We start from the raw sequence: 26176 nt of genomic DNA on the forward strand, positions 1-26176 counted from the left end.
TGGTACCAACTGATGAATGTGATACTGTGTATGCAGCATCTTTACAAGCCCATGCTGAGTCGTGATCCTGCACTGGATGGTTCTACATCTCTTATATAAAGTGTGCCTATAATAGAGGTAATGGTTTCACTTTCCGAAACCCTTTGCAAAATTCGACATTAGATATACTATTTGATATTCACACAACCACCAGCAGAAGCCTGCATGAGGTGCCCATCAGCAAAATGCAAGTCACTTGCTTAAAATTAACCGGGTTTTGGTTTTGTTATTTTCCTTCTGCCCCCCCCCCCTTTTTTTTTTCTTTTTTTTTTTCCTTCCTTTCTTAAAGAGAAGAACTTTTGGTCCAGGAAGAAAAACGTAGTAACCCTCGTGTAAGCATTGGTTTATTGTGTACCAAAAAAAATTACATCCTTGAGGTCTTGGAAGGCAGAGTTATACCCATTTTGCATATATATTGTGCATCACTTGGGGAGCTGGGTGGAGAGAAAGACTGCGTTGTACGTATTTGTTCTGGCTATTGTTTATGCAGGTCTGACTGAATGAAGGAACAGTGGGTATCATTTCAATTTCTGATGTCAACATCAAATTACTTATTTAATTTCATGCCTGGCGAAGCATTGTATAGCTACACGCAGAATCATTTCACTTCATTTGTTATGCTGTGTTTTCTTGGCGATTGGCTTGCCTTCCAACTGACAGCTTTAATTACGACATGAATTTGATTGCACTGCTGAGGAATTAACATAATGCAACAAAGCATTTAAGCACCCAACCTTAGACACACAAACACATACATACACACCCTCGCATACACACACACACACACTCTGCAGCGGATCAGCTTCTGGCACACACATACACACACACACAGAGCTTTGCTGGTGTTATTCCACTTTAGACACAGCAAAGATTACCAGGGATATTCTGGAGAAGGAAAAGTACTACGGATTTCAGAGCACATAACCCAAAGACTGTTCCTCAATGCATCTTTCTTGGAGCTCAGTACACAGGTGGGAGGAATGGTAGACAGGGAATTGAAAATATCCCATATTTGAGGTCAAAGCCGTGAGCTGTCCGCATGATTACACTGCTGGGGGTGTAGACACCTTTCTTCCCAAAGCAGACTGCAACAGACCTGGTGGACAGGGCACTCCAGGACTTACTCCTCATTTGATACCTCGCTGTAACCTATTTTCCAGCACAAGGTACACAACGCAGTAGGAGCACATAGCTACAAAGCACTGGGGAAAGGGAGAGTGTGTCAGCTTTGCTGAGAGCCCAAGACAAGACCTTTCATGCAGGGGACAAACAGAAAGATTCCTGTCCCACTCCCTGTTCAAGAATCAGAATGATATTCCAGACAGAAAGATGCCAGTGGTATTTTTCCTGGCTTCTGCTGTGCAGCAAGAGTGGGAGACCTGTGCTGCCTCCCAGCCGATGACACAGGTAAGAGGCTTTTACTATTCATCCCTTCACTGGACGCCTGCAACCAACACCAGAAGCAGCAGGCAGGGCTGAGGGTGCCCAAAGCAGCTTGTCAGCCCCCTCCCATCAGCGCAGGCTTGCACTGCCACTGCATCGCCATGACCGAAACGATGAGCAAGGTTTGTTTCACAGACATCATATTTTTAACAGGACTAGCAATAACTTTACAGCTGAGTGTGAGCTTCAGTTCTGTGGTAGATCAGCAATGTAAGAATGTGCACTGAAGAAATCAGGTTTTTTGGTTTGTTTTTGATTAGCGAAGAGGTGGCTGAACCCCCGAATACTCTCTGAGTTTACCACCCAGGTTAGCTGTAATTCTCACATTTTCCTCAAGTAATCTCCTGGCCGCTTTGTAAAACATGGCTAAAAAATACCCCATGTATTCCAAAGTGGGAAGACTCCATTAAAAACAAATACATACAAAAAGGTAAGGAAAACAAGTTGACTGAGTCCAAGCTGAGGAAAAGAGAAAGCGCTGCCATCTTGTCTCCAAGCAAAATCTCAACAAAATGAATTCTACTACTGGCAAGATTTTGACGAGATTAAATTGACTACAGCACCCTATATATAAAGGAGGAGCAGCTCTCCAATTTCTCTTTTAGGCCCCTGGAGCTACCTCTGCCCATAAAGGAAAAAACAAGTTGTCATTCCAAAAAATACTATATAGGGGAGAAAGGCAGAAAGAAATGGGTTTATGAAATTCATATGGGGAGATGTATTAGGGCACTGTCAAATGCCTGCAATGGAGCATTCGAGCAATCATCATCCCTAATCTAGCAGAGGTCAAGTTCTCTGCTAATTATGTTCTCTCGCAGAGGGGTGTGTGCGCGTGTGTACACGTGTGCGACATGAGGACAAAAGAGTTGATGGAAATCGGTCTCACTGGATTGCATCTGACAAGAGCATAGGAAATTCCTCTTCCTACTGTCTGAGGCTATTTCAAGCCTCATTATGAGCAAAGTCTCCTGTTTAACATGGTCTTTTCATTGAATTATCTTCTTTTCATTTTTGACCACCTCTCTCGCAAATGCTGCAAATTACCTGCTTGGATCTCATTAGCCTGGAAAGGAGTCATCCCTTGTAAACACACTTGGCATGAATCTGCGTTATCCAAGGACTGTAGGTACATTTACAATATGCAGCGTTGAAAGATATCTGACAGGAGAGGGAATGAAGCCACTGGCATGTCAGTTTGCAACTGGATATTCATTATACTATCTCCCTCGTTCTGCATCTGTCACTAAGCTATCACTTAGGCTCCAAGTTAAAGCTCATGAACCTAACATTTCTGTTTCAACAGCTTACTTAGAACTAGGGATTTGAAAATTGATCATCCACCTCGAGTATATGCACTTCATTCATTATACATATTTCCATGCAGTAGCCATGCTTAATCTTACGATGCTGTCGGGCTACATCAGTGGAGATTCATTATATTTCACGTCCAAAATTTGCTTTCTGACCTCAGGGTTAATCTGCCTGCAATATTTTATATTTTTGTTCTATCTTCTGTTGAGTACACAACTTTTTGCATATTTCTTCTGAGAAAACAGTGTTAAAATCAGAACTCGATCTTCAGAGAAAACTTAGTCTTTTGTCTCTAGTTTTTTTTACGGACAGTAATTGGTAGATATCATTAGACAACTCACTCCTTCAAAAGATATTATTTAAAATAACCTTATTAAGCTTATTAACCTTATTGATGCATCTTTGTGCACAAAAGGACAGTTCAAGGCAGGCTCACCCACAAATGGAAGTGGAAGTATCGCTACTGATTTGTAAGGCCCCATCATTTAAAAACACGGGGTGTTTGTCTTCGGGAGAGAGAGAAACACAGAATGGTATTTACTTTTCTTAACTGAAAGAGTCTGGGAAAGGCCACCACACACTCAGGCAAGATGAGAGTTCTCTCGTGCACGTTTTTCAAATCTCAGCTGAACTGGCAACACCAGACCACAGAGAGACATGCTTGTATTGCAATGAATTATCAAAGCATAAAGGAACTCACTTATTAAGCAAAACATAAATTATGTATAATGATTTTTAAATATACATTTTCACATATATTTACATAACGTTCCTTTCAAGCAACCTGTGAATCCCTACGTCCTCTCTCTGGTGCACTAGGGAAGTTATATTTGCTCTCCACTTCCTTTTAATTCGCCACAGTGCAAAGACAAAGGGAAAGTATTGTAAAAACATCAGAGAAAAACTGTATTTGATTGGTGGAAGGGGAACCAGGTCTCTGCTCTCACTGCCAGGTCTGGCACTGCAACTCTGTGAGCTGCTGGGAAGCTCAAATAAGGCTCAGAGCTCTCCACTGACTACACTGCAAGGGAGTGACAAGGCTAAATTAAAACCATGCTTATAAGGAGCTGTGAAATTTTTTGCTGGAAGGTGCTGTGTAATTGTGAAGTTCATCGCAGCGACTCCTCAGCTGCCATAGGGCTCAGAGCAAGCGAGGATGGCAACAGTGACAGGCTGACGGTCAGCTGCCATCCACTGCTACCTGTACTGAGCATTCACTTACTATCTCCTCTGGTTTCAGTCTCCTCTTCCAAAGATATCTTACAGCACTGCACTGAGATTGACCTCACCCCACAGCTACGACGGGCAGGCTCTGAGATGTCTAACTGAACGTACCCATAAAGGTTGGCTCTGGGGGAGGAACGGACCTCTAAAATAATGTGACAAAGGGATGAGGAAAGAGAGTGCTACAGATTTCACACCTTCACAGACAAAAAAAAAAAAAAAAAAAAAAAAAAAAATCAGGCGGCCATTCCAGTGATATGCACAATTCAGCAAAAATTGCTAGCTGTGTGCCTTCAGGCTTAAATTCTCACAACAAAATGTATCCTTTGCAAAGGTATTCCTTCTAATGTCTGCTCAATTCAGTTTTATTGGATTGGCCTATAGAGGACGCCATCTGGTATCTGTCATCCAGATCTACACGGACATGCTATCGATGAAATCCCTGTTTCCAAAATGCGGGTTAGTTAAAAGTAGGGTCAGATTGCTGGCTGATACAAATTGGTCTGACTGATGTAGCTATCCATGCTTTTACCACTGAAGGATCTGACCTACAAAACCCCCAATTTAGATACTCTTTTGGGACAGGGCTATCTTTATATTCTCTGTTGTACAGCATGTAGCACAGAGGACCCAGAGCCATGAATAAAACACTCAAGGATTGTGATGGTACACATAATAAATAATAATCTAATTGCAGCAACAGAAAGATTTCTGTAGTCATTCGTATGTCGGAATAACTCATGCATGTCATTCAGTGAATGGCCAGCATTCTTCACTGGAGAAAAACATTCTCCACAGAGCTGCCATCTTAGGACCTTCCACAGCAGTTTAGGTAGAGCAATAAAGGCAGAGCTTATGCTATTGTTGGCCATGTTATATCAATTCATTATATATAAATTATCTGAGTCTCTCTAGACTCTCTAATAATTTTCATAAAGACAGTATTTAGCCCAAAAAAATGCATTCGTTTCCTTCCCCGCTTGGGGTAAAATGAGGCCATCTCACTTCTCAACTATGCAGAGCATTTTAACTTCATTAAATGGCCTTCAACTATTTCAAAATGAATGAGTGTTTTCACACAGACATTGCACCAAACTTTAAGAAGTTTACTGAACTGGGGCAGGAGACCTAAGTTACCTCTTCCTCTCCCAGCCCCCCAAAGGGAAGGGGATTTTAGCAACAAACCATCCCAGAAGACTAAATCCTGTGATGACTTACACCCCTCAGAAAACTACACCAGGGGTTAATCAGAGCAGTTATTTGGCTGTAGGAGTTTTACTTACGTCACTGAGTCTTTCCCGAGAGCTACTTCGATGGAAACCTTTTGATTCCCCACTGGCGCTTTCACTGTCACTGTCTCGGCAACTGTTTTGACCTGGCTTGAGCTGCAGGAAAGAGGAAAAAACAGAGAGCAAGAGTTCAGCCTGGTTCAGGTAAATCCCCTTGTCCACTACTCTTTAACCATCCTCACATCTGCACAAAGTAGCATGCTTGCAACACTGCCACCAGCACAGTGCAGCTTTGGTGCAAGGCAGCATCTTAGCAAGACCATGAATGCAGACGGCAAAACAAGTTCACACACGTGACAGCTCGCGTACGGGCCGAGACCCTGCAGGTAGAAGGAGGCACCACTCACGCCCCAAGGAAATCACAGTTTAAGACCTTCATTTTGGGAACTTTTAGACTTCTCAAGTTATTTATGCCATAGATGCAGTTTTTGAAGTTATCATCACATCGAAGCACACGCAGAATCAATCCCTCCCTCATTACAGTGTAAGAGTATTGAGGATCTAAGATTAATGGAAATCTCCCCAGGGGAAGGAGCAGCCGTCACTCCGGGGAGGCCGTTTGCTGGACTAGCCCCTAACAACATTGCCTGGTACCATAAAAAATTCTTGACTAACCTCAATGTTCATAAAACAACATGATCTACTTAATAGGTATCAGATTGTTTTTGCCCCTCAAACCATCTTTAATGAACTTTACTGGCATTGTAATAAATAATACAAAAAAATCACAAACTATATTTTCAATACAATTGAGAACACATCTGCTTTCTCTTACACTGTGGATTGCGCAGGTCAACATGTTACAACAGCAGTGTACCAAAATGAACATTTACCATATTACACATTACACACATGTCTACAAGCACATATACATATATACAGCACGAGGAAGATGTGAACTACATTTACTGCAATGCTGAAAATGTATATATTTGTTTTAACACATCTTTCCCTATGTTTTGCTTGAATGTATTGAAATTTTGGTTTACCCTTGTTGATGCTTCGTTTGAACTGACTTTCTATGAAGACTGGTTACTCCTGAGGTTAATACTGGCAAAAAGTCCATTTCAGAAATTTAGATTTTAAAATCACATATATAAACACTGGCAGCACAGGTAAATGCAGAGAAAACACTTGGCGAGGTACCTAATGAAGTATTTTATGAGACACCTACTACACTTACTTATATTCATATAACAAATACCAAACAACTCCTCCTAACTAATTATTAATACATTCATAGTAATTTCTACTCAGACTGTACAGGAATAGATAATCACACTCATCTCCATCACATGACTGAAGACCAAAACTTCCTTCTCCATGAACTCTCTCCACTAACTTTTTCCCCCCTTCCTTCTATCTCTTCTCATTTTTTCCAGTTCTCCCAGAAATGTGCTGCACACACAAAAAATCACACACGTTCTTCTTTATAGGCACACACAAACAAGACATACACTTCTGCCCTATTTCCCAGATACACATTCCCACCCATATACACTGCTGTTCTCTCCCAGGTTCACCAAAGGAGTGCACAAAGCATCCTCACCCTAACGGTTATCATCAGTTTCTCCCTACCACTACAAGAGCAAATTGCATGTGCAAGCTTGGTATGTGCGTGCTGCTTTACCTTCGTCCCTTATCCCCCTCATCAGTAAAAGGCAGTTTTGGGTGCTCTCTATCAGTCAAAAGAAAGAAAGGAGAAAGTACAAAAAACTACAGGCTCAGACACAGAATTGAGTTGCAATGCACGAGCACAACTGCAAAAAACGGCACAGGTGCATTCTCAGCTCAAAGAAAATGTAACATAAGAACTAGAGCTATTTGTCAAACACTTACAATTTAATAAATAAACTAAATATTCCACAGCTCAGCCAGAAAATCTCAAGTAAAAAGATTTTTATTTCAAATGGAATGGTTCATCAGTCAGATCTAATAGATCTAGGTAGCATTTTTTGGACGTGGAGGGGAGGATAACGAATTCAAAAAGTCCTATACTTTACATATAACTCACAGATCTTATCTAGGACCACTGTGTACTGTAATTTTATGGTCCCAGGTTTAAAATTTAACCACCCAAAAGAAAATGGATCAAGTTTCCCTGACTCAGTCTTTTGTCAACATCTACTCAATGATGAAAAAACTCTTATTGTAACTGGGGCCTGAAGAATTTTTTTCAGTCTCAAATTTTATTTTTAGAACCTCAATTTATTTTGTACACAATTTTCACACATTAGTGAATTGCTGACCAATCATAACGGCTCGTTTTTATACTTCTGTTACATCGCGAATTCCAGCTATTTACAGAGAAGAGAAGAAAAACCCAGCAGGTGTCGTTTTTCTAGACACAATTTACAAGGAATAAGAGAATATGACCAAGATATCTGAGCCTGAAACTCTGCAGGAACAAAGTGAACTGCATAGACTAGACAGTAAACTCAGAAGTAAGTCCAAGTTACGATTTATAAGCTTTCCATATTTTCTTTTCTTTTTTTCCAAGTTGAGTTTCTCCATGTGCCAAACTGTTGAGGGTTTACATTTTATTCCAAAACCCATCAATCTGTGTTAAATTAAAAAAATAAAGCATGGAAATGTGCCCCTTGTCTTCTTTTAAGAACCTAAAGTTACACACAAACGCACATGAGAACACTTAATGTGGATAGGCAATGGTTTGTTTCGATCTACTCGCACAGATTCAACCACTTAAAATTAAAACGACGTTGAAATAACATAGTGCTGCTAAAATAGGTCTGCAAATAAAATATTGGATCTCTAGTTACACTGCATGCATTCGGTCCATTACTCTGGGGTACTTGGGAACCCTAAAATCAGCTTCCCCTCGAAAATGCAATTGTCCCTGGAAAAAATTCAAAGTGCAACATTGACAACTCTTGCTCCTGTACGACTCCTGTCAGGTACCCCATGCAAAAAGCAAAGCCAGCATGAAACTCCCATGATGTCTACTCAAGTGTCCCACTGAGGACCTTCCCACATTAACACAGCCATTACTCTTCTAATTTGCACTGAGCGAGGAACAAAGAAAGGTTTGCAAAAAGCGCATTTGACTCCACGCTTTCATTGTACAGTGAGAATGAATTTATCCATGTAGGGATCCATCCATAGTATCTAACAAAGAGGAAATACAGACATTTTCTAGATCCAAAAGCACAACCCCCTGACAACGCAGTGTCGCTGACTCACAGCGAACCTGCACAGCCTGAAAGATTCCCCAAGCGTGAGGGACGGGGTACGTGCAAAAAAAAAAGTGATAATCAGCGACCCGAGTCCGTTTGCCCAGTCTGAATGGCACGGGGCCGGGCCCCTGGTGCACACCCATGTCTCCAAAACTTTTCTAGGCTTTTTTGGTCATTTTTAGCATCAGCGCATTATAAATCTGGAAATCTTCTATTGCACTACAGAACCTATTATTCTGTATTGCCTTTAAAGCTATTGGAGAATACTGAAAGTCAAGCAGAAGTGGATAACTAGATAGCTACACTTCATCTGTTAAGAAAGGAAAAGGGAAAAAAAACAGACCTGGAAGGCCGGCTGCTGGCTGAAGCGCTGGGCTGGGACTCAGCAGTAGGTTTTATTTCTGATTCTTCACCACACCCAATTCCCTCCCCAAAGAGTGAGAATAATGGCGGGTCTTCCTTACTCTCCAAAACTGGTCTATTTTTTTTTTGTTTGTTTGTTATCAGGGACAGTTTCCCAGCAGGCGACTGCAGAGTACATCGCACACAACGGGACCCAATAATCCCACTCAATGCTCTGGGAGCTACTGCGGTAACAAGGACGACGTCTAATGGTGAGGTGGCTCCACTGCCAAAGCGGATTAAAAAAAAAACAACCCTGGAAACACCCGCACTCACCTGGGTTTTCATTGTTCCCTTTCGTACAGACATGAGCCCTATGCAGCCTGTGTGCTTCGGCGGGCCCTGCCCAGGTGCGGGCCGCGGGACCGCAGGAGCCTCTGTGAGGAGAGGCGGGCGCTGCCCGTGCTGGTTCCCGCCGGTTCCCGCCGGCTCCTCAGCAGCCCCTCCGCAGCCCCAGCGGAGCCGGGCAGTGCGGCTGGCGGTGCCTCTGTGAAAGCGTGTTTAACGAAGGGCAAAAACGCCAAAGCACTGAGGAGCGAGGGGGAAAAAAATGTGAGAGCGCGCCCTGCAAACAGCCAGGTCAGGGCCGAAGGAGGGGAGAAGGTGCTCCAGGAGCCGGAGCGGAGATTGCCCTGCAGCCCACAGGGAGACCCCGGGGGAGCGGGTGGATATTCCCTGAAGGAACGGCGGCACCTGCAGAGCTCATGCTGGAGCAGATTTTTCCTCAAGGCATTGTCACCCATGGGAGGGACCCATGCCGGAGCGGGGGAAAGGAGCGGCAGAGAGAACAGAGCACAAGCCCCATCCCTCTGCACCCCTCGGGGGGACACAAGAGAAAAAGGAGGGAAGCTGAGTTGGGCGGGGGGGGGGGGGGGGGGGAAGGGAAGAGAAGGTGGTGTTTCATTTTTTTGTTTTATCACTATCCAAACCTATTTTAATTGGCAAGAAATTAAATTAGTTTTCCCCAAGTCAAGGCTGTTTTGCTCATGACGGTAATTGGTGATCTCCCTGTCTTTATTTCAGCGCACAAGCTTTTTCATCTTATTTTCTTCCGCTGCCCAGTTGAAGAGGGGGAGTGCGAGAGAGCAGCTGGGTGGGAGTTTGGCCCTTGGCCAAGGTAAACTCACCACACCGTGGTTTGGTGAAAAGCACTCAGCTGCTAATAAACTAAGTAAAAAAAACTTCAAGACGTATCACTCTGTGCTGCCCTGCAGAGTAACACAAAATAGATGCAGAGCTGAACTGCCACGAGGGACACAGCGAGAAGTTACAGAGATAGCACCGGGAGGAGAGGAGGAGAGGCATAAGATACGCAACGCTACGAGTGACCGTTTGAGGTGAAGAAAAAAGAGAGAGACTAGCTCAGGCCTAAAGGTCACAAAGAAACTGGCCAGAAACTGCCAAGATTATGAATAAACAAAGATTCAAAAACATCAACATGAAACTGCTGTAATAGTAAACACGAAGAGCAACTCTTCTTTCAGGGCATGAAGAGCTTTCCAGGTGACTTGAAATCTAATGCAACTATTTTTGCACCAGGGAAAATATTCAGCCCTATTTTGTGACAGCGAAAGTGCAACCTGAATATTCAGCTGTGTCCAGGGAAAGTAGCTCTCTGCGATGCTTCCTTCTGCCATTCTAAGTTAAAGGGTAAAGTAGACCTACATATACAGGCTTAGGAGTCGAATAGATCCTACAGGAATAGTGCTATAGTTACTACATTAGTCAGACATTTTTGTGAAATGAAAGGATGGGGGGCATAAGCCATAAAACACTCCTAAGGATAACCCATAACAACATGGCGCTCTGTTGCCGTTTGTCTCAGAAAAGAAAAGAATGAAGGACAGAGGTAGTCGATCATGTTAAGAGGTGTAAGGGAGGATGAAAGGGCAGCTGAGCCCCAGACTACAGGGAGCATCATCCTCTCGGGACCACAGTTTGCTTTGCTGGATCCTTAAGCCACTTTAGATAATTCCATAGTAGCGGTGCCTGGTTAGCAAGTAAAGAAAAGCAAAATAAATAGACATACCAAGAATTTAGCAAAAGCCTTTTTCACAGAGCTTATATATCATGTCAAAAACACCCTAATGTAGCTCTACTAAGCTCTTTTTTTTTTTTTTTTTTTAAATATATTTTAATTTAAAACCCCATACCATTTGGCAGCAGTAAATCCAAGCTATGGTATAGTTTCAAGGCGCCTGAGTTTCCACACCATATGGAATTAAAGGATTATTTCACTGCATTATACTTTAAAGTTATGAACACTAACACTTCTCCCTATTATAGCGCAGCCAGCAAGCTAAGCCTTTACCCGAGTCCTAGAGGAAGGGGACACCTGCTCCCCAAGGGATGGCATTAACCCTACTGCGGGGAGGGGAATTTTAGGCTTTCCGTTCTGCCTGTCATTCATTATTTATACAGCTTTTGCAAGGGCAAGACAGTCCAAAACTCTTCTCATCCAGCTCCTACCTGGGCAAATATATTCTCTAGTTCAGATCAGCTGGTGAACAGACTCGTACACGCTCTGTTAGCAATGCTTCCTGACTCCAGAAAGCCTGAACAGGTACAGCCCAGTCCCAAACTCAATGACAGTAATTCATCCTGACCAGGGTAACAGCCCTACGCAGTATAAAGACATTTCTATCTGCTCCTTCATATACACAGAGCTTGCCTGCACTTGCTCTCTGGGCTTCACCCAGCAGCCCAGACTCAAGCCAGGCTCCGAAGATGTGAATTTTTGTCGCTACTGGCAGTCACATGCTTTTCCCAAGTGCTGCACACATGGATCTAGGCAAAAGCACCAGCAAATCAGGCAGTTGCTGACAACTGCAGGCTGCTCCGGGTGGCCAAAGGCCAGGGAGCAATGGCCAAGTTCAGCCTGTGAGAAAAAAGAAAGCCCAGCTGAACCCAGTGAGATCCTAGTTAACAGGTTGGACCGCCTCAGCATGATTTATCATGAATCCATCACTGTTTCTTCAGGGCTTAAAAAAAACAGGAGGAGTTTGGCTCACAGCACACAAGCAGGAGGGAGGGTGCCGGTGGGTGGGAGAGCCTGCGCCCACTCCCATCCCGCACGGTCACGGGAGAGAGATGGGCTCCTTGGCACCGTGTTGGGCTGCGTCCTCACAGCTCCCAGCAATGGTGCGCGAGCCATAGGTCTGGGGAGGGAGCCAGAGCAGCGGGCACCCCCATATGCTGGTGTGAGGTGGGGGGACAGGCAAGGGACAGACCACTAAAGCCTCTTCAGCATCAGCTGCCTCTGACGTTGATGCATGGTTCAGCATTGGGAACATCTCCAGCACCCAACCATGGAGCTGACTCAACTGACTCCCTGACTGATTCTACCCATTTTTTTTCCCCCGATACAAATGTCACCACGCGCTCCAAGGAGACCGCTTCTGGTGTGCTCTTAGGGCCCAAAAGCTAAGTGCAGTTCCCACTAACCACCACCACCAGCATGGAAAAATCATCAGCGAATTAAGGTATGTATTGTAGCATCATTTTGCAGTTAAATGAAACATATTTTTTCACTTCCAAAATCTTTAACTTTGATTTCAAAATATGACAATTCATGTTGAAGCATAATTGATTCTAAACAACAGAATAATGGAGTATAAAAATCAGAAGTATAACATCAGTGGATTAAAGGGTGATGAGTTAAACATTGTTCAGTTAAAGGGTGAAGCTTTTTAAATTCTATCTAGAATAAATAAGCAAATATCTTTACTTTTCTGGTCAGCTCAGCTTTCACACGCACACATCACAACAGCACTGAACCGCAGCCCTGCCTGTGCTGCTGCGGTACACAGATGCGCGGGCACGGCAGCAACACCCGCTTCGCCAGTACTGCGCAAACACAACCGATCCAGGAGCCGGCCCTGCCCTACCCGAGCACACACACACACGTAAAGTGCCTTCCGTCAGTGAGAAAAGAGCAACAGCAGATTTCACGTAGGACTGAGTATTTGATTGCAAAGAAAGCATATTTTATCAATGATTGAGAACAAATCTGGCTGTATGAAAACAAATAAGAGGAGAACTGCATAGCAAGAAAAAAACAACAACAATGTAAATCAAGGCTTGTTACTTGTGATTTAAATCATGATTAGCAGCTGTCATTTAAATGCTTTCATTTAAATCTATCTTGCTACTGGCATAAGTTAGACAAATACTACTTATACAGAACTTACATGTCATGCAAAGCTTTAAAGATGGTTCAACACAGCAGCCGTGAATCTGGAGCAAGACCTCTACACTGCATTTCTAACAAAGCCGTGTTCCCCACCACGACATCTGCCTGACTAGCTAAACAGATGAGCAGCACAAGGAAAGCAAATCAGAGGTGAGATAATGGGGAGGAAGAATATTTACAATACACAAGTTTAGGCAGTAAATATGAAAAAAGAATTCACACCACGTGTGGACTCTGAACAGTATTAATACAAAGACATTTTTCACATCAGGGAAGAAAAATCTTGTTACCTAAGAGATACAATAAAACATTAGGAGAGGCTCTCCGTGTACATCTCAGTATTTACTCTTACAACAACCAATGCACGTGCTCCAAGAACTTGTCAGCTGCTGAGGATCAGGGCCTACATGCCATCATCTGACATCCCTACCAGAATATGAAGCTTTCTTTTGCATACCTGTGTGGTAGAAGTGAGGTAGACCAACAAAGACAAGATTTTATCTTTTGTTGTTTCCTTCCTGCCTCTGCTGAGAAGAAAAAGTAATTTTCGTGGTCAAAAATTCTTTTTATGAAAAACAAGAATAAACACACATATATGTTTTTCCAATTTCCTGTTGACAAAAGAATCTGAATCTAACAGAACTTGAACAAATAACTATAAACCAATACCTAATTAGCTCTGTGCTAGAGAACAAGGGTGTCTTTAACTTACTTATTCTAAAGCACTGATGGTCATTTCCTGCTGCCTGTGAGCTGATCCAGGGTCTGCTGCTGCCCTGGCTCAGTACGGCGGGGCAGAGGAACTCATCCTCTGCTGCCTTAAACGGGGGAGGCCCTCCTGAAAGAAACAGAGCTACACCCCTCTCCTCCTGGGGAGAATTTGGCTATTTAGCATTGTTATTACAGAAACACCAAGTGATCGCGTTCTGCTTACAGTAGCAACAGCAGAAGCAACATAGGCTAAGAATAAATAGCATCCTTGCCAAAGCGGGGGTGGGGGATAAAGAGAACAGGCATTTATTTCCAGATCCTCTTCTCCTTCATTATATGCTTGGGCAACCTTAGATATATAGCTCACAGAAGGTACTCCGAAGTAGCTCTGTGGCTCTATTTTATCTAAGTTACATAGAGAATGCAGCCCATCATTTTTTCTGCACTGTTTATACAGAAATCAAAGATAAATTTGGCATAAACTCATCACACTCCAGAATCATACATACATTATACAACATATAAAGTGTAACAGACTTGCTCTGTTCCCCAGCTCCTGTTAAGAGCAGTATGAAACAGCAAGCTCTTGGCAATTGCAACAAATGAAGCGTATTTCAGCACACTTTAAAAGCTGAATTGCAAAAAAATATAGGCTTCTTCTGACCCTTTGCATTTTGATGGTTGCACAGTGAGAAATACGGCCTTTAAAATTACACCTTGCAAAGCACTCCATTGTACCAATCAATCTCTCCAAGCACCTTCCATAGCACAGACTTGCGCAGCAGAGAAGGATAAAAGAGCGAGGGTCTGGCCGCTCTGCTGGGAGGCAGCCAGAGCGGTGGCAATCAGGGTGGAATCGATCTGCTCCTCCCAATATTTACTCAGTCCCACTGCTGAGCTTGTTTGTATCCCACCCTGGATCTCCAAGGCTCTCCCTGGGCTCTGCGTCAGGGAAACTAGCCTTTGTATCGCTAAAAACCACCTCTGAAACACAGCTGCCTTAGTGCCTATTCCAGCCTGCTACAAGTGTACCATCCTTGTCCTCACGGATGTACATCCATTCACATTCCGATCCAGAGATGGCACAAGTCCCATGTGTTAGTCAGCCGAGTGACGCCCATTTACACCACCTGTACTTCTCGCTTCTGCTTTGTATCTCCCAAAACCAGACTTTAAGTTCTATGGGCACAGACATCATCATTCAATACAGTTGCACATCCACCAAGCCCTGGGAACACCCTGCAAGGAGCAGTGTATGCACATTCGCTGCAACAAGTTGACCAGGGACTGGTTTTTGTGGTTCCATTTAGGCTTGCTCATTAAAAAAAGAGAGCGCCAAGCCGGCAGTTTGACCCCAACGTTCTGCGTAAGAACAGCCCATTTCAGAGCACTTGGCAACGACGACTGTCCAGGTCCTTCTTGTTAGACCGTTACCAGTTCTTGCTTCAGTGGTGACAGGCACAGGGTCCAGCCCGCAGCCTCAGGGACTCTGTCCCAACCTCAGCCCTGGACCTGGGAGGAGTTGCTGTTTCTGTTGTACGGGAGAGGTCAGGTGAGGTAGGAAAGCGGAGGTAAACACTACCTGTACTCTGAATCTCCAGAAAGGGGAGAGGAGAACAGAAATATTACCCCATTTAGCCCGGAGCACCTGACATCCTACCCCCTAAGGACTCTGCTTGGCCTCTGGATGACTTTGAAATGTATAACTTACTGGAAGAATACTTCAGTAAGAAGATGAAATGAATCACCACATGGAACAAAAAGCAAACGGGCCAGGTCGAAAAAATCCTAACAGCACTGCAGCTCTACAGCTCTCTACAAATTTGGCTAAAGAGCCTCCACCTGTTTTAATGAGGGGAAACATAAAACCAAGGTAGTTTCTGTAGAATTTCATTCATTTCAAGTCCACAGGATAGTTGCTCCTCATGCGCAAAGGAGATGCAAGATGGGATGAGACCTTTTGCGAACATCTCAAGATGTGAAGCAGCTCCATGGACCGAGCCTGAAAAAAGACAGCAGTGACACTACTCGCTCGCTTGAATTAAGTCATGGCTACCGTCATTCTTTTTTTCCCTCTACGTAGACCACTAACCTGACACCCAGTTAACATTACAGAAGTAAATAAATGTCTTGAAGGAGACATCAGTATTCATGGATGGACCTCAAGATGCTTGCCACTGTTTACATAAGAGAGCCCTGTTATTTCATAGTTCGATATAAGCCCAGAATAAATATTTAATAACTTGGTTGCATAAATAATGATTTGAAGGTTGAGCTATTGGCTTAAAAATATAATGCTATTTTAAGCCGTTTAACTGGCCAGCCATATAAATTATTCAAGATTTAAAAGTCATCCTGTGGTCTCTGTACAAGGAGAAAACTAGGAAGTTGTAACTATAATGACAAAAGCAGGGCAAGATCAATCAAACCACATGATGTCTAACACAAACAAGCAGGAATTAAGCAGCAATCAAGACCAATATGACTGTGGTTGATGTCCTTTTATGCCAATACTCTCAGTCCAGAGAGCAAAACTTAATAATGTTTTGCAATTTATCAAGGGAACCATAACTCTGCTCTCTCTGACTTGGCCAAGAGGCTATTATGATAGTATTTCTCTATAATTTAATAATGTGAAGGAAAGGGGGGGAGGGGGAGTAAAAGCATTTTGACATATAACTCACTTCTATACATATTGTATTTTCCCCTTGCTTGAATGATAGAAGCGAAAGTCGTAATAATATACCACAGTACCAATTTGTTAGCAGGAAAGGGGAGCTGAAGTATCTGGCAAAGAAAATCTATTTGAAGAAGCACAGAAGGGAAGGGAATGAACCATCTGAATTCATTAGCAGCTGTCATTGATGCAGTTTAGAGATGAAGAGAAGCCAGTCATCACAAATAACTCAGGAGAAAAGCAAAGGGAGGAACTGTTGTTTAAGTTGTTTAAATCTGGATTAGCTTCTGATAGATGGCAAGTTGCCACGCAGAGGAGCCTTTGTGGTACACACTCCACCCCCTTTCGGGGAAGCTCTTTGAACAAAATCAGATCCCTCAGCATCTCGGGCTGTGCGCAGGTTGCCGGCAGTCCTGGGTGCTGCTCTGTAACGCCGGCCTGTTTGGCACTAACAAGTCACAATTTTCCTGAACCTGAGGCCGTAGTTTCACAGCAGCTCTTCTGCTCAAGGCGCCCGGCCCTGCTGTTACCCACTCGCTCCAGGCGGCTTTTCCCCAGACCCCTGAGACGCCCTGGGTCGTACGGCTGCAGCTGACCCCGGGGCTTTGCAGGGAACTGTGCCAGGTTAGAAACAACCAGGTTATTTTTTTTCTTCTTCATTTCCTGGATTGCTTCTAACCCAGATGAGTTCTTCAGTTTGGCACAAGGAAGGAGGCGATGGTGGGAAGGGGTGGCAAGGACTCAAGCACTACCAGTAAAGAAAATCTGAAGAATTACATCCTTAAACCACAGTTTGACTTCATGTCTTAATCTTGTTGAATTTTTGCTCAGGATTAACATAATAAGAGCTGCAGCTGGTTTCAAAAATTCAGAATGTCTTCAAACTCCTAACAATACCAGCTTGTTGTTGGGTTTTTGGCTTTGCTATACATTATTTTTGGATTTTTTCTTTCTTTCTGCTTACCCTCTCTTCCTCTCTCATCCAGAGACACAATGTAAAATATATTGCGGCACCGTGCTTTCACCTTGGACTACTTTTGCCAGTTGAAATAATGAGTCCTCCTATTTGCAAATGTCAAAAAATCTCCTGGTACATCTTGGAGTCTGTCCCTTGTCAGGGGTGACCAAAGGTGATTTAATGTTTGATAGATTTGATGAGCTGGTTGCCTCAGACCAAGTCCAAAACCAGCTTCATTTCCAGAAAATCATTCTGCCAGCTTGGGTTATGTGTGCCTTGTGTTGGCAGCCTCAACAGAGAGGCAAGGAATCGGGGCAAGATCCAGTACCCACCGAAATCAAGGGGAACACTTCCACTGACTTCAAGAGATAAGCAGAATCCATTTAGGGAACTGGATGTCCACTATAATTACTTGACAGACTATTTCTGTACCTTACACTGATAAAAAAAAAATTAACTTCTCTTTCATGTGCTTGAAAATTGTACTAAACTTACCTGTCTTGAAAATATAGTCATGTACTAGGTAAGTAGAGTTTTATTATTGTTTTAAGATAAGTGCAAAAAAACTATAACACAGGACTACTATCAAATTATGGTTACTCGAATTAATCCTCATTCTGGCATTTAATAATTTGTAAAGTGCTTATTCAGGAAAAGGTCAAAAATCACTTGGAAAGATATGTTAATGGCGCTCTAAGTAATGCTTAGACTTCCTGAATAAATTTTCACACTTAAGTCACGTATAACAAGCATTACAAAATGTATTATAAATTGTGCTCTTCACAATGGAGAGCTGTGTATACATACATGTTACGGCCTCCCCACAAGACAGCACTGAAGCACTTAGCTAAATTCATCTCAGCTGAGGAAAAAAAAAAAAGCATATCTTCACTGTTATGCTGGAAATATATTCGATGTACGTTCTCACAAAGAGGAATATTTACCTGAATCAGGACCTGAAAGAAGCCCATTATTGTTCATCTATGTGATTTAAAAAACCTAACCAAATGAAAACCCAAAAAACTGTAAAAAAAAAAAACAAAAAACAAAAAACACCAACAAACAACCGCCCCCAAAACTCAATCGTAAAAAAAAATGAAAAATAGTTGTAAATAATTGGAAATGAAGGAAGACAAAGCCCTGTGCTGATGAATCTACATGGAACCCCTTCTATGCTTTGAAATATTTGGGCTTTAAAATGACCCACAAGACTTAAAAATTAAGTATCAGCATGTGAAAACGTACCATATTACAGTTTAAATCAACCATTATACGGGCTCAGCAAGAATCAGCACACTCCTTCTACGCACTAAAAAACGTCAACTTCTCCTTGGTGAATAATAATTTGTGAAATAAAGCAGGCATGCAAAATATGGGTGGCAGGCAGCAAATGCCGATATTTGGGGCACCAAGGTGTTTTAAAATTGTTTTTCACTTTTGCATCCAGCATCCACTGAAATCTCAACAGATGAAAGTTTTGCAGACAAGGAAAAAAAAAGCCCACAAAATTAATAACTATTTAAGTATTCTGTTTCATCATGATAACAAACAGATGGTTTTAATATTCTAGAGGCTAATTTCTGAACAATTAAAAACACAGCAAGACATTAACATCTAATGAAACATTTTAACTACCAGTATATGCATCTGCCATTAATTTCCACACAGTAAGGTCTTGGTTCTCTTCAATCTGTTCTTTATTAAGGAAAGTTTTTCCACTCTGAATTTAGTGAAGTAGAGAATTAACAACTGTTTTCAATCAGCAATCAGCATGATATTTCGCCAGTGTGCATTGAAACCGTCCACACTATCAGACATAAATTTACTCCTACGATGGCTTTGATCGGCACGCTGAGTAGAGATGTTAGAAGGGAATTCATTTTCTAATTCTATTTTCATTTAGAACATATGAATTAACCCCTCACAGATCTCATGTCCCTTTTTATCTACTTTAGATAAAGGACACCTACTTAAAACGTTATGGCTTATGCATTACTTACAGGCTAGCCAAAAACAAATTCCTTTTTTGAAACCAACGAAAGCGTTCTCATTCAAACCGTATTGAAATAAAGTCCTTCAAAGGCAACGAGAATCCTATATTTATGAGCTTCTAATTTATATTTCCTTTGCTCATTTGTGATAAGAACATAGGTAGTATTCATCAAAGCTGTATCCATGCAAAAACTAGTTGCTAAAGAAAAGTCTTTACACCACAGACACCAAGCTATCTAATTCATGTGTTCCCTGATCAGATATGAAGCTTAGAACTACTGATGAATTTTCCGCAGGTCTTCACCAATTTGGCAGGTTGTGATTTAAATTAAGCCGAGGCAAGTCATTCTCTTTGCTCCCAGGGTACGGCAAAAGGCTGATGTTATTCAATATTTGTTGTCATCACCTAGCTACTGTATGAATGAACCCTGTAAATAAATACCTTTGGGAATAAATTCAAACACCCTCCCTGACGGGTTCGAATAGCGTGCTTGCTGTTCATTAAACATGTAGGCAGCTCAGTAAGCGCCTTCGGTTTCCGAAAGTGTTAAATTAGCAAGTAACTTGGAATATTTTTAACAGGAACCACATTCTGTCCAGGTTCCTGTTTTGCTTTTAATCATGTCATTTATGTAAACATGGAATTGCAAGGCTAAAGTAATAAACATCGAAAAAAGCCTTGACAAAAAATAGGTTTAGGGAGGGAGTCAGCTGCAGGACCCTGCCTCGGATTCATTCACAGCCACTGGTGTTCAGTGGGGATTTCAGGGTGCACCAAAAAATGTCTGTACTGCAACTCTGTAGAATAAGAGAGGCCCACAGTCTCGTTATTGCTTCAAGTCGGGAGAAACAGGGTCACGAACCTGGGTCTTCTACCTGCCAATTGATGGCCTACCAATGGGGCATTCGCTGTTCCAAGACATCTCCCTCCCTCTAATTTGTGCCAGAAATAACATGCTGGGCTCGACATACTTCCAACAATAGCGATGTATTTCCATAACAGACCACCTACAATAAAAACACATCACAGCCTTGTCGCACCCTATTCTATGCCCTTGTATCCGCCTCAAATGCTCAGCCTGAACAAAGCAGTCTCTCTGCCTCCGTGCTTGGTTTTTTTCCTTTGTTGGAATTGGTTATTCCAGGTTAAGGGCCAGATCCAGAAAGAATGAGAACACCCACAGACCCATTTGGAATTCAGGTTTCCAAAATCTGGAATCAGAACAGTAGTTACGTATGAAAGCACATGAAAGATTGATCATTCGACTTCAAGCGCTGTCATCGCTATGAATTTCAAGGATTAGGGCTGGGAGTTTCAGATGTGCCTAGCAGAGGCAGGAGCGTAACCCCACTGAAAGACAGTGAGCTTTTGGCTCGTTTTATATCCACTTTTGGTTCAATGAAATATGGCTGAAGCGGTGTCCCTGGGGATGCCATATGGGATTTCAAGAGACCTTTCCAGCCAGTCATATCTGGTTCAGAGAAATGCGCGCACTAAAATGAATGTACTGGGAGTCTGCCATGTAACCATTAGCCACATAACCACCATTAATATACCTTGGAGACATTGCCTTATTTTTATATGTCAGACAGTTTCAGACTAACACTGTACTTAGTGAGGATAGCACGATATTAAAATGTGACTTTCATACTTTTTATGCTCCGAGTGCCTGGATCTACTCTTGGCACACTACAAAAATAATACTTTTATGATTCAGTTTTTCCATGAAATATTTATAATACAACTATTGAGTGATGGAAGTGCCAGAATATTACTATCGCTATACTTGAATTCCTGGAGATTGTAAGCTTTTGTTTGGTCTAGCAGCGTGAAGGAAAAGCATCCTGCTAAACATCTGTCTCTCACTGGGGAACCACATGGGAAATAAAGACTTTGGGGCAGCACTGCCTGAAGTATTTGAGTACTCATCTTACCTACTGCAGTCTATGAGCGCCAAGGAGTCTCAGCGTTATAAAAACCACAGAAAACCAGAGAAAGATGCAGACTCAAGCGGTCCCATAGCCCATCCCTCCGTGCCCAGGAAGGACCAGCTGTACCGGCAGCATTCGGGACACGCAGACAACTAGCTAACCCAGCCCAAACTGCTGCTAAAGACACCCAGCGACCTCTACAACCACTGCGGGTGAATCAGTGCAGTGCTTCACTGACTTTACCTTTAAAAAAAGCTACCTTCGCACCTCAACTGCATTTCCTACCTGCGGTGCGACCTTGTCCCATCCATCATGGGTATGCAGAACAGATTTTTCCCTTCCTCTCTGCAGCAATCTCCTCGTGTTTGAAGACTGTTATCAGTATCTCCACTCCGTTTTCTCTTTTTAAAACTAAATTGCCCCAATTCTCTCAAGCCTATCTTGAAGACCATGTTTTTAGACTTTCTCCATGTACTCCGCATATTTCTCTCACCGATTATTTCCTATTCTGAATGACAGTACGTGCAATATCCATTAGGAATTATATAATCATAGAAATCATACTGGGATGAAAAGGCTATTAAATGAAATACGTAAGGATGAAACGTGCATCAAAAGCTGTGGTCTGTGTTTAGACAACTGACTATTCAGGCAGGCTTACTTTTGGGTGCCAGTCTTAAGACACCTGAAAGTATCTGAAGTGATCACCTGAAGTGTTGGCAACATAAACCTTTTGAATTTATGCCACTCTTTCCCTCACGGAAGTGCTGTTAACTCATTGTATAAAAAATATTAGATCTGTGAAAGATATTTCCTGAACAAAAGAGAAATAACTACAAAGTAGAGACAAGCTACTTACAGAAGAAAGGTTTGGGAGAGGCTTTGTTAAGTTCACTGCAGCTTGATTTAGATCTCTCCTCATTCAAAACCTTACCTGAAGCGGGTCTTCTGCTAAATATTAAGACTTTTCAATAGAAACTTTACTTCTTAGTAAGGTTTTTCTGAGTTAGAGCTGCAAGGACAAAGTGTAACTCCTGGTGGTGCTTTCCAGCTGGAACTCATTTGCTGTAAGAAGCTGTCATTGCAGTGATCTGGAGAAACACTTCTCAAATCCATTTTAACAGCTTTCAAAGATTGCTCAAAGATGCCCAACAGCCCTGTTTTCCTTGCCAGCCCCTTCTTCCTCACCGCTGCGGTTAGCTACAGCAGGAGCACTGGAATAAACTAAAAGTTATTTTGCTGTTAAGTGTCCTGGTTAGGGAAGCTGGAACTGTGCAGGTTTTTCTGGTGTTCATAAACCTATTTTACAACAACCAAGATGAGGAATGATAAAAGGAGCTGTTGATATCTCTGCAACAGGCTAAAGACTGACTTTAACAGCTCCCCAGGAAAACCGGAGGAAAGAGTGAGGCGCGGAAGGAGCCGTTGGGGTGGGTGAAAGGCACCGTTATTACGTTCTTTTTAAGGCCGCAGAAATGCCATGCTGTCAACCTCTGGCATCCCACAGCAAACCATGGCAACAGCTGCCTGGCTCTGTAGTAATAAACTGAACCAATTTAATAGCTTTTATTGTTCTGCTGTGATGTTTGAGCGCAACCACTTCTTTCCTCCTAGGACTCCTGAGCCCGCAAGGGCAGCAATGAGAGAAGATCTCATTTACCTAAAAGCGCTTATAAATTTTTAATTTGCTTTAACAAGTAAATTAACAAGTCCCTCATTCAGGCAAGTTTTATGGCCTCTTGCCACTTGGGGAGGGCCATAAAAATTTTATAGATAATCCAGAGCTACCGAGATTGCTCATAATAAATTGTCTGTTTCCTGTTATTTTATCAAACCACTGGGCTTCTAATGACTTAAAGTCACAGCTTCCTTATATCTACGCTTTTTATGAGCCCATATTTATAAACTGTAAAGAATATCTTAAATTATACTGGGCCCCTGCTAATCATTATAAAGCTAGGTTTTTATTGGAGGCAAGCTTTTTGCTCACGCCCACCTAATAAATTCTAAGGGATTTAAAGGAAAAAATTCTTTTTTGAGATAGCATGCTGATTCTGCATTCTATTTTAAGACATTGCTTTAGCCAAAGTTTCATTAACGAATACTTTGAAGTGCCTGGAACTCCCTGCTCTGATTTCTAACAGTTCTTGAAAAACTTCTGAGGATAGTAAGCACATTAGGCAACATGAGCCAGCCTGGCTCTGGGATTCGGGCTTGGGAGGAGCCAGCACTCACCAGAAAAACACAATCTCATCTCAAAGGGAAAATGCTACCTCCAGTGGGTGCTCGCTGTCTGCTCTCTGGAGCACCACTGATGATGCTTATACAGAAGAACCCTAAACACGAAGATGTCCTTACCATTTGGTGCTGTGAGTAGTCACGCTGAAATCAGTGATGGTACTCACAGCAAGAATGCTTCAGCGCGTTTAAATCACGGCCCCACTGGGTCCAGCAACAACTGAGCACTTCTTCCACTGAAGTTACGATGCTGTGTCTAGTTATGACTTCAAAGTTATGGCTTCAAAGAATTCACAATGCCTAACCTTGGGCATCCAACTTAGTAGGCTGGTCCTCCTATATAGAAAGGAGGAACCACTCCGGAGAGGGAGCAGGCACCAAACTAGAGGGGCCGTAGTAAGTCTGTGGAAGTTTGTTTTTTTTCCTCATTGACTCCACAGAGCTTCAGGAGACTAAATTCGTAAAAGAGAAGCTTGCTTTAAGTGAGATGATATCACCATCTTTCCCTCAATTTCTGCTATGGGAATGACCTGACAAAACTATAGGGAACAATCACTGGGGTCATGTTTACTGAGGCAGTATGCTTGGGGTGGAGGGGACAGGAGAAGCAGAGGCATAAAGCTGCTGCAGACTCTTTCCGCCAGAGATCTGAATATTGCACCTGGATTAAAGCCTAAACTTGCTCTGAAGTTTAGGCTGGTACAAAGCTACAACAAAAGGGCACTGGGATAATAATATAGTTCAGGTGAAGATAATCAGTATTTTCTGTAAACACACGCTGTTACGAAAACCTAAAACTCCTTCAACTGAACAGGAGAACGTTAAACTTTACAAACACATTCCCCATTAGCTTTCTGTGAAATAGAAGCCTGTGGAAGTGGAAACTCCATTTATCCTGAAGGAGGAAAACGTTGCAAGATGAGAATATCAGCCTTTGCTCAGCAGAGTTTTCCTGCTAAATGGGAAATTCCATCAGGACAGACAAGTTTTAAAAGCTCAGGGTGCTATTTTTGAGAGAGATGCAAGAGCAGGTGCTAAATCCTGGAATATGCCTATTATCTGAAGTGCTGAGAGTGCTTGAAGTTTTATTTATTGATTTTTCAGTTCGAAAGTGCCATAGATTCATATCTCGTAATACCACCCCAGATTAAGATCCATTGTGTAATTACAACTGCGCTCATGTACCTTCATTCTCCGGTGTTACAGTTACCATAGTCCACTAAAAATAGGCTGTTAAAGTGGATGAACTTGTTGTCCAGGTATCACCGTACATTAAATAAGAACTTGTTCAATTGAATCTGGCAATAACTGTAAGTAGAGTGGAAACGAAATACAGGAAAACAAGCCATAAAACCCTTACCAAATGATGATCATCTTGTGTTTCCTCATAAACACACACACAGACAAGCATATCCACAATTACAGGCACATGCCGTACACCAAACCTGTGTTCGACAAGCTCAGAAATCCTTGAGATGGGATGGAAACAACTGCAGAGCACCCCAGGGATCACATTTTTCCAATTCTCTGAAGTCCTTTTGGATGACTGAAAGCCTAACTAATGCCATCTAACTGATTTAAGAAGCAGAACTTTTCACTTGGCTATCTATGTATAAATTGGATTAAAACACTACCGCTTTTCTCCCTACCACAGCAAATCCAGTGTCCCACCCATCTATATTCACTAAAGATGCGTCTCCCTCAAAATCCAAGCATTAACCATTGCTTTATCCCTCAGTAATAAGAGTCTCAAAGAAACAAGGAGATTCACACAAAGACGATAAAGAAACAATACCCAAAGCAAATGAATAGCACATATCTTTATAAGAAGCCCCAGACCCAAATTCGTATTATCTGCTCCTGAAGATAAGAAATCATACGGGCTATGGTAAGCAGAGAAAAAAAAGAGGAAAATAAGTTCTGTGAGCAGTGTAAAAGATGAAGAGTGACCTGAAGGAGACAAACACGTCTTTCACAGGACCTCTGTCTGAACCACATTTACCCAAGCTGGAATATTAGAAACCTGTTGTATGCCATTATTTCCAATGGCCACGAAATCGTGAAGGCAAGCGGGTGTATATATAGCCAAGATGAAACTTTGTCAGGTCGGCATAAGCTCAAGTAGAAAAGCCTGACTCTGCCAGCGTATTTGAATTTGCAGGAAAAGCTAAGGACATGAAAATACAACTTCTGCTGACAAAGAGCCACGTACATTGTCTTCACCGATATTTACTAAGAATGGACGAAAAGATCATATCTCAAAGGAAAGAGTTGTTTTTTTTTCTCCTGCAGCTCTATCAAAAGTAGTGGACGTTCTGCCCTGTCTCTAAAAAAGAAATCTCCTAATGGATATAAATGGAAGCAGAAGTGAGAAAGAAGAAATGCATCAGAAGCACTTTGTCCAGAAATCTCTGGAAAAACAGTGACCGCACATGACTCCCAGACTTTCTTTGACAACAGTTACAAGTCTCTCTGACTCGGAGGAGCATCCAAACTGTGAGAAACTCATCTTGAGGGAATTACCATGCTTTCAAGATTCACCTACCTTGAGCCCTGGCTGTGGCTCTTGCTTCT

General features: G+C 42.4%; 1 protein-coding gene across 5 annotated transcripts in view; it reads right to left on the bottom strand.

The window, feature by feature from the left end:
• Positions 1 to 26176, bottom strand: part of AUTS2 (activator of transcription and developmental regulator AUTS2) — a 791277-nt gene that overhangs the window by 428631 nt on the left and 336470 nt on the right. For all 5 annotated transcript variants that reach the window (XM_087751981.1, XM_087751984.1, XM_087751982.1 and 2 more), the window contains one exon: positions 5301 to 5402. In XM_087751981.1, the coding sequence (XP_087608107.1) occupies positions 5301 to 5402 (102 nt within the window). The remainder of the gene's footprint in view (positions 1 to 5300; positions 5403 to 26176) is intronic.

This window comes from Nipponia nippon, unplaced genomic scaffold (assembly GCF_047370975.1).
Source record: "Nipponia nippon isolate SJK-2023a ecotype South Korea unplaced genomic scaffold, ASM4737097v1 scaffold_15, whole genome shotgun sequence".
NCBI classification, from domain to species: domain Eukaryota; kingdom Metazoa; phylum Chordata; class Aves; order Pelecaniformes; family Threskiornithidae; genus Nipponia; species Nipponia nippon.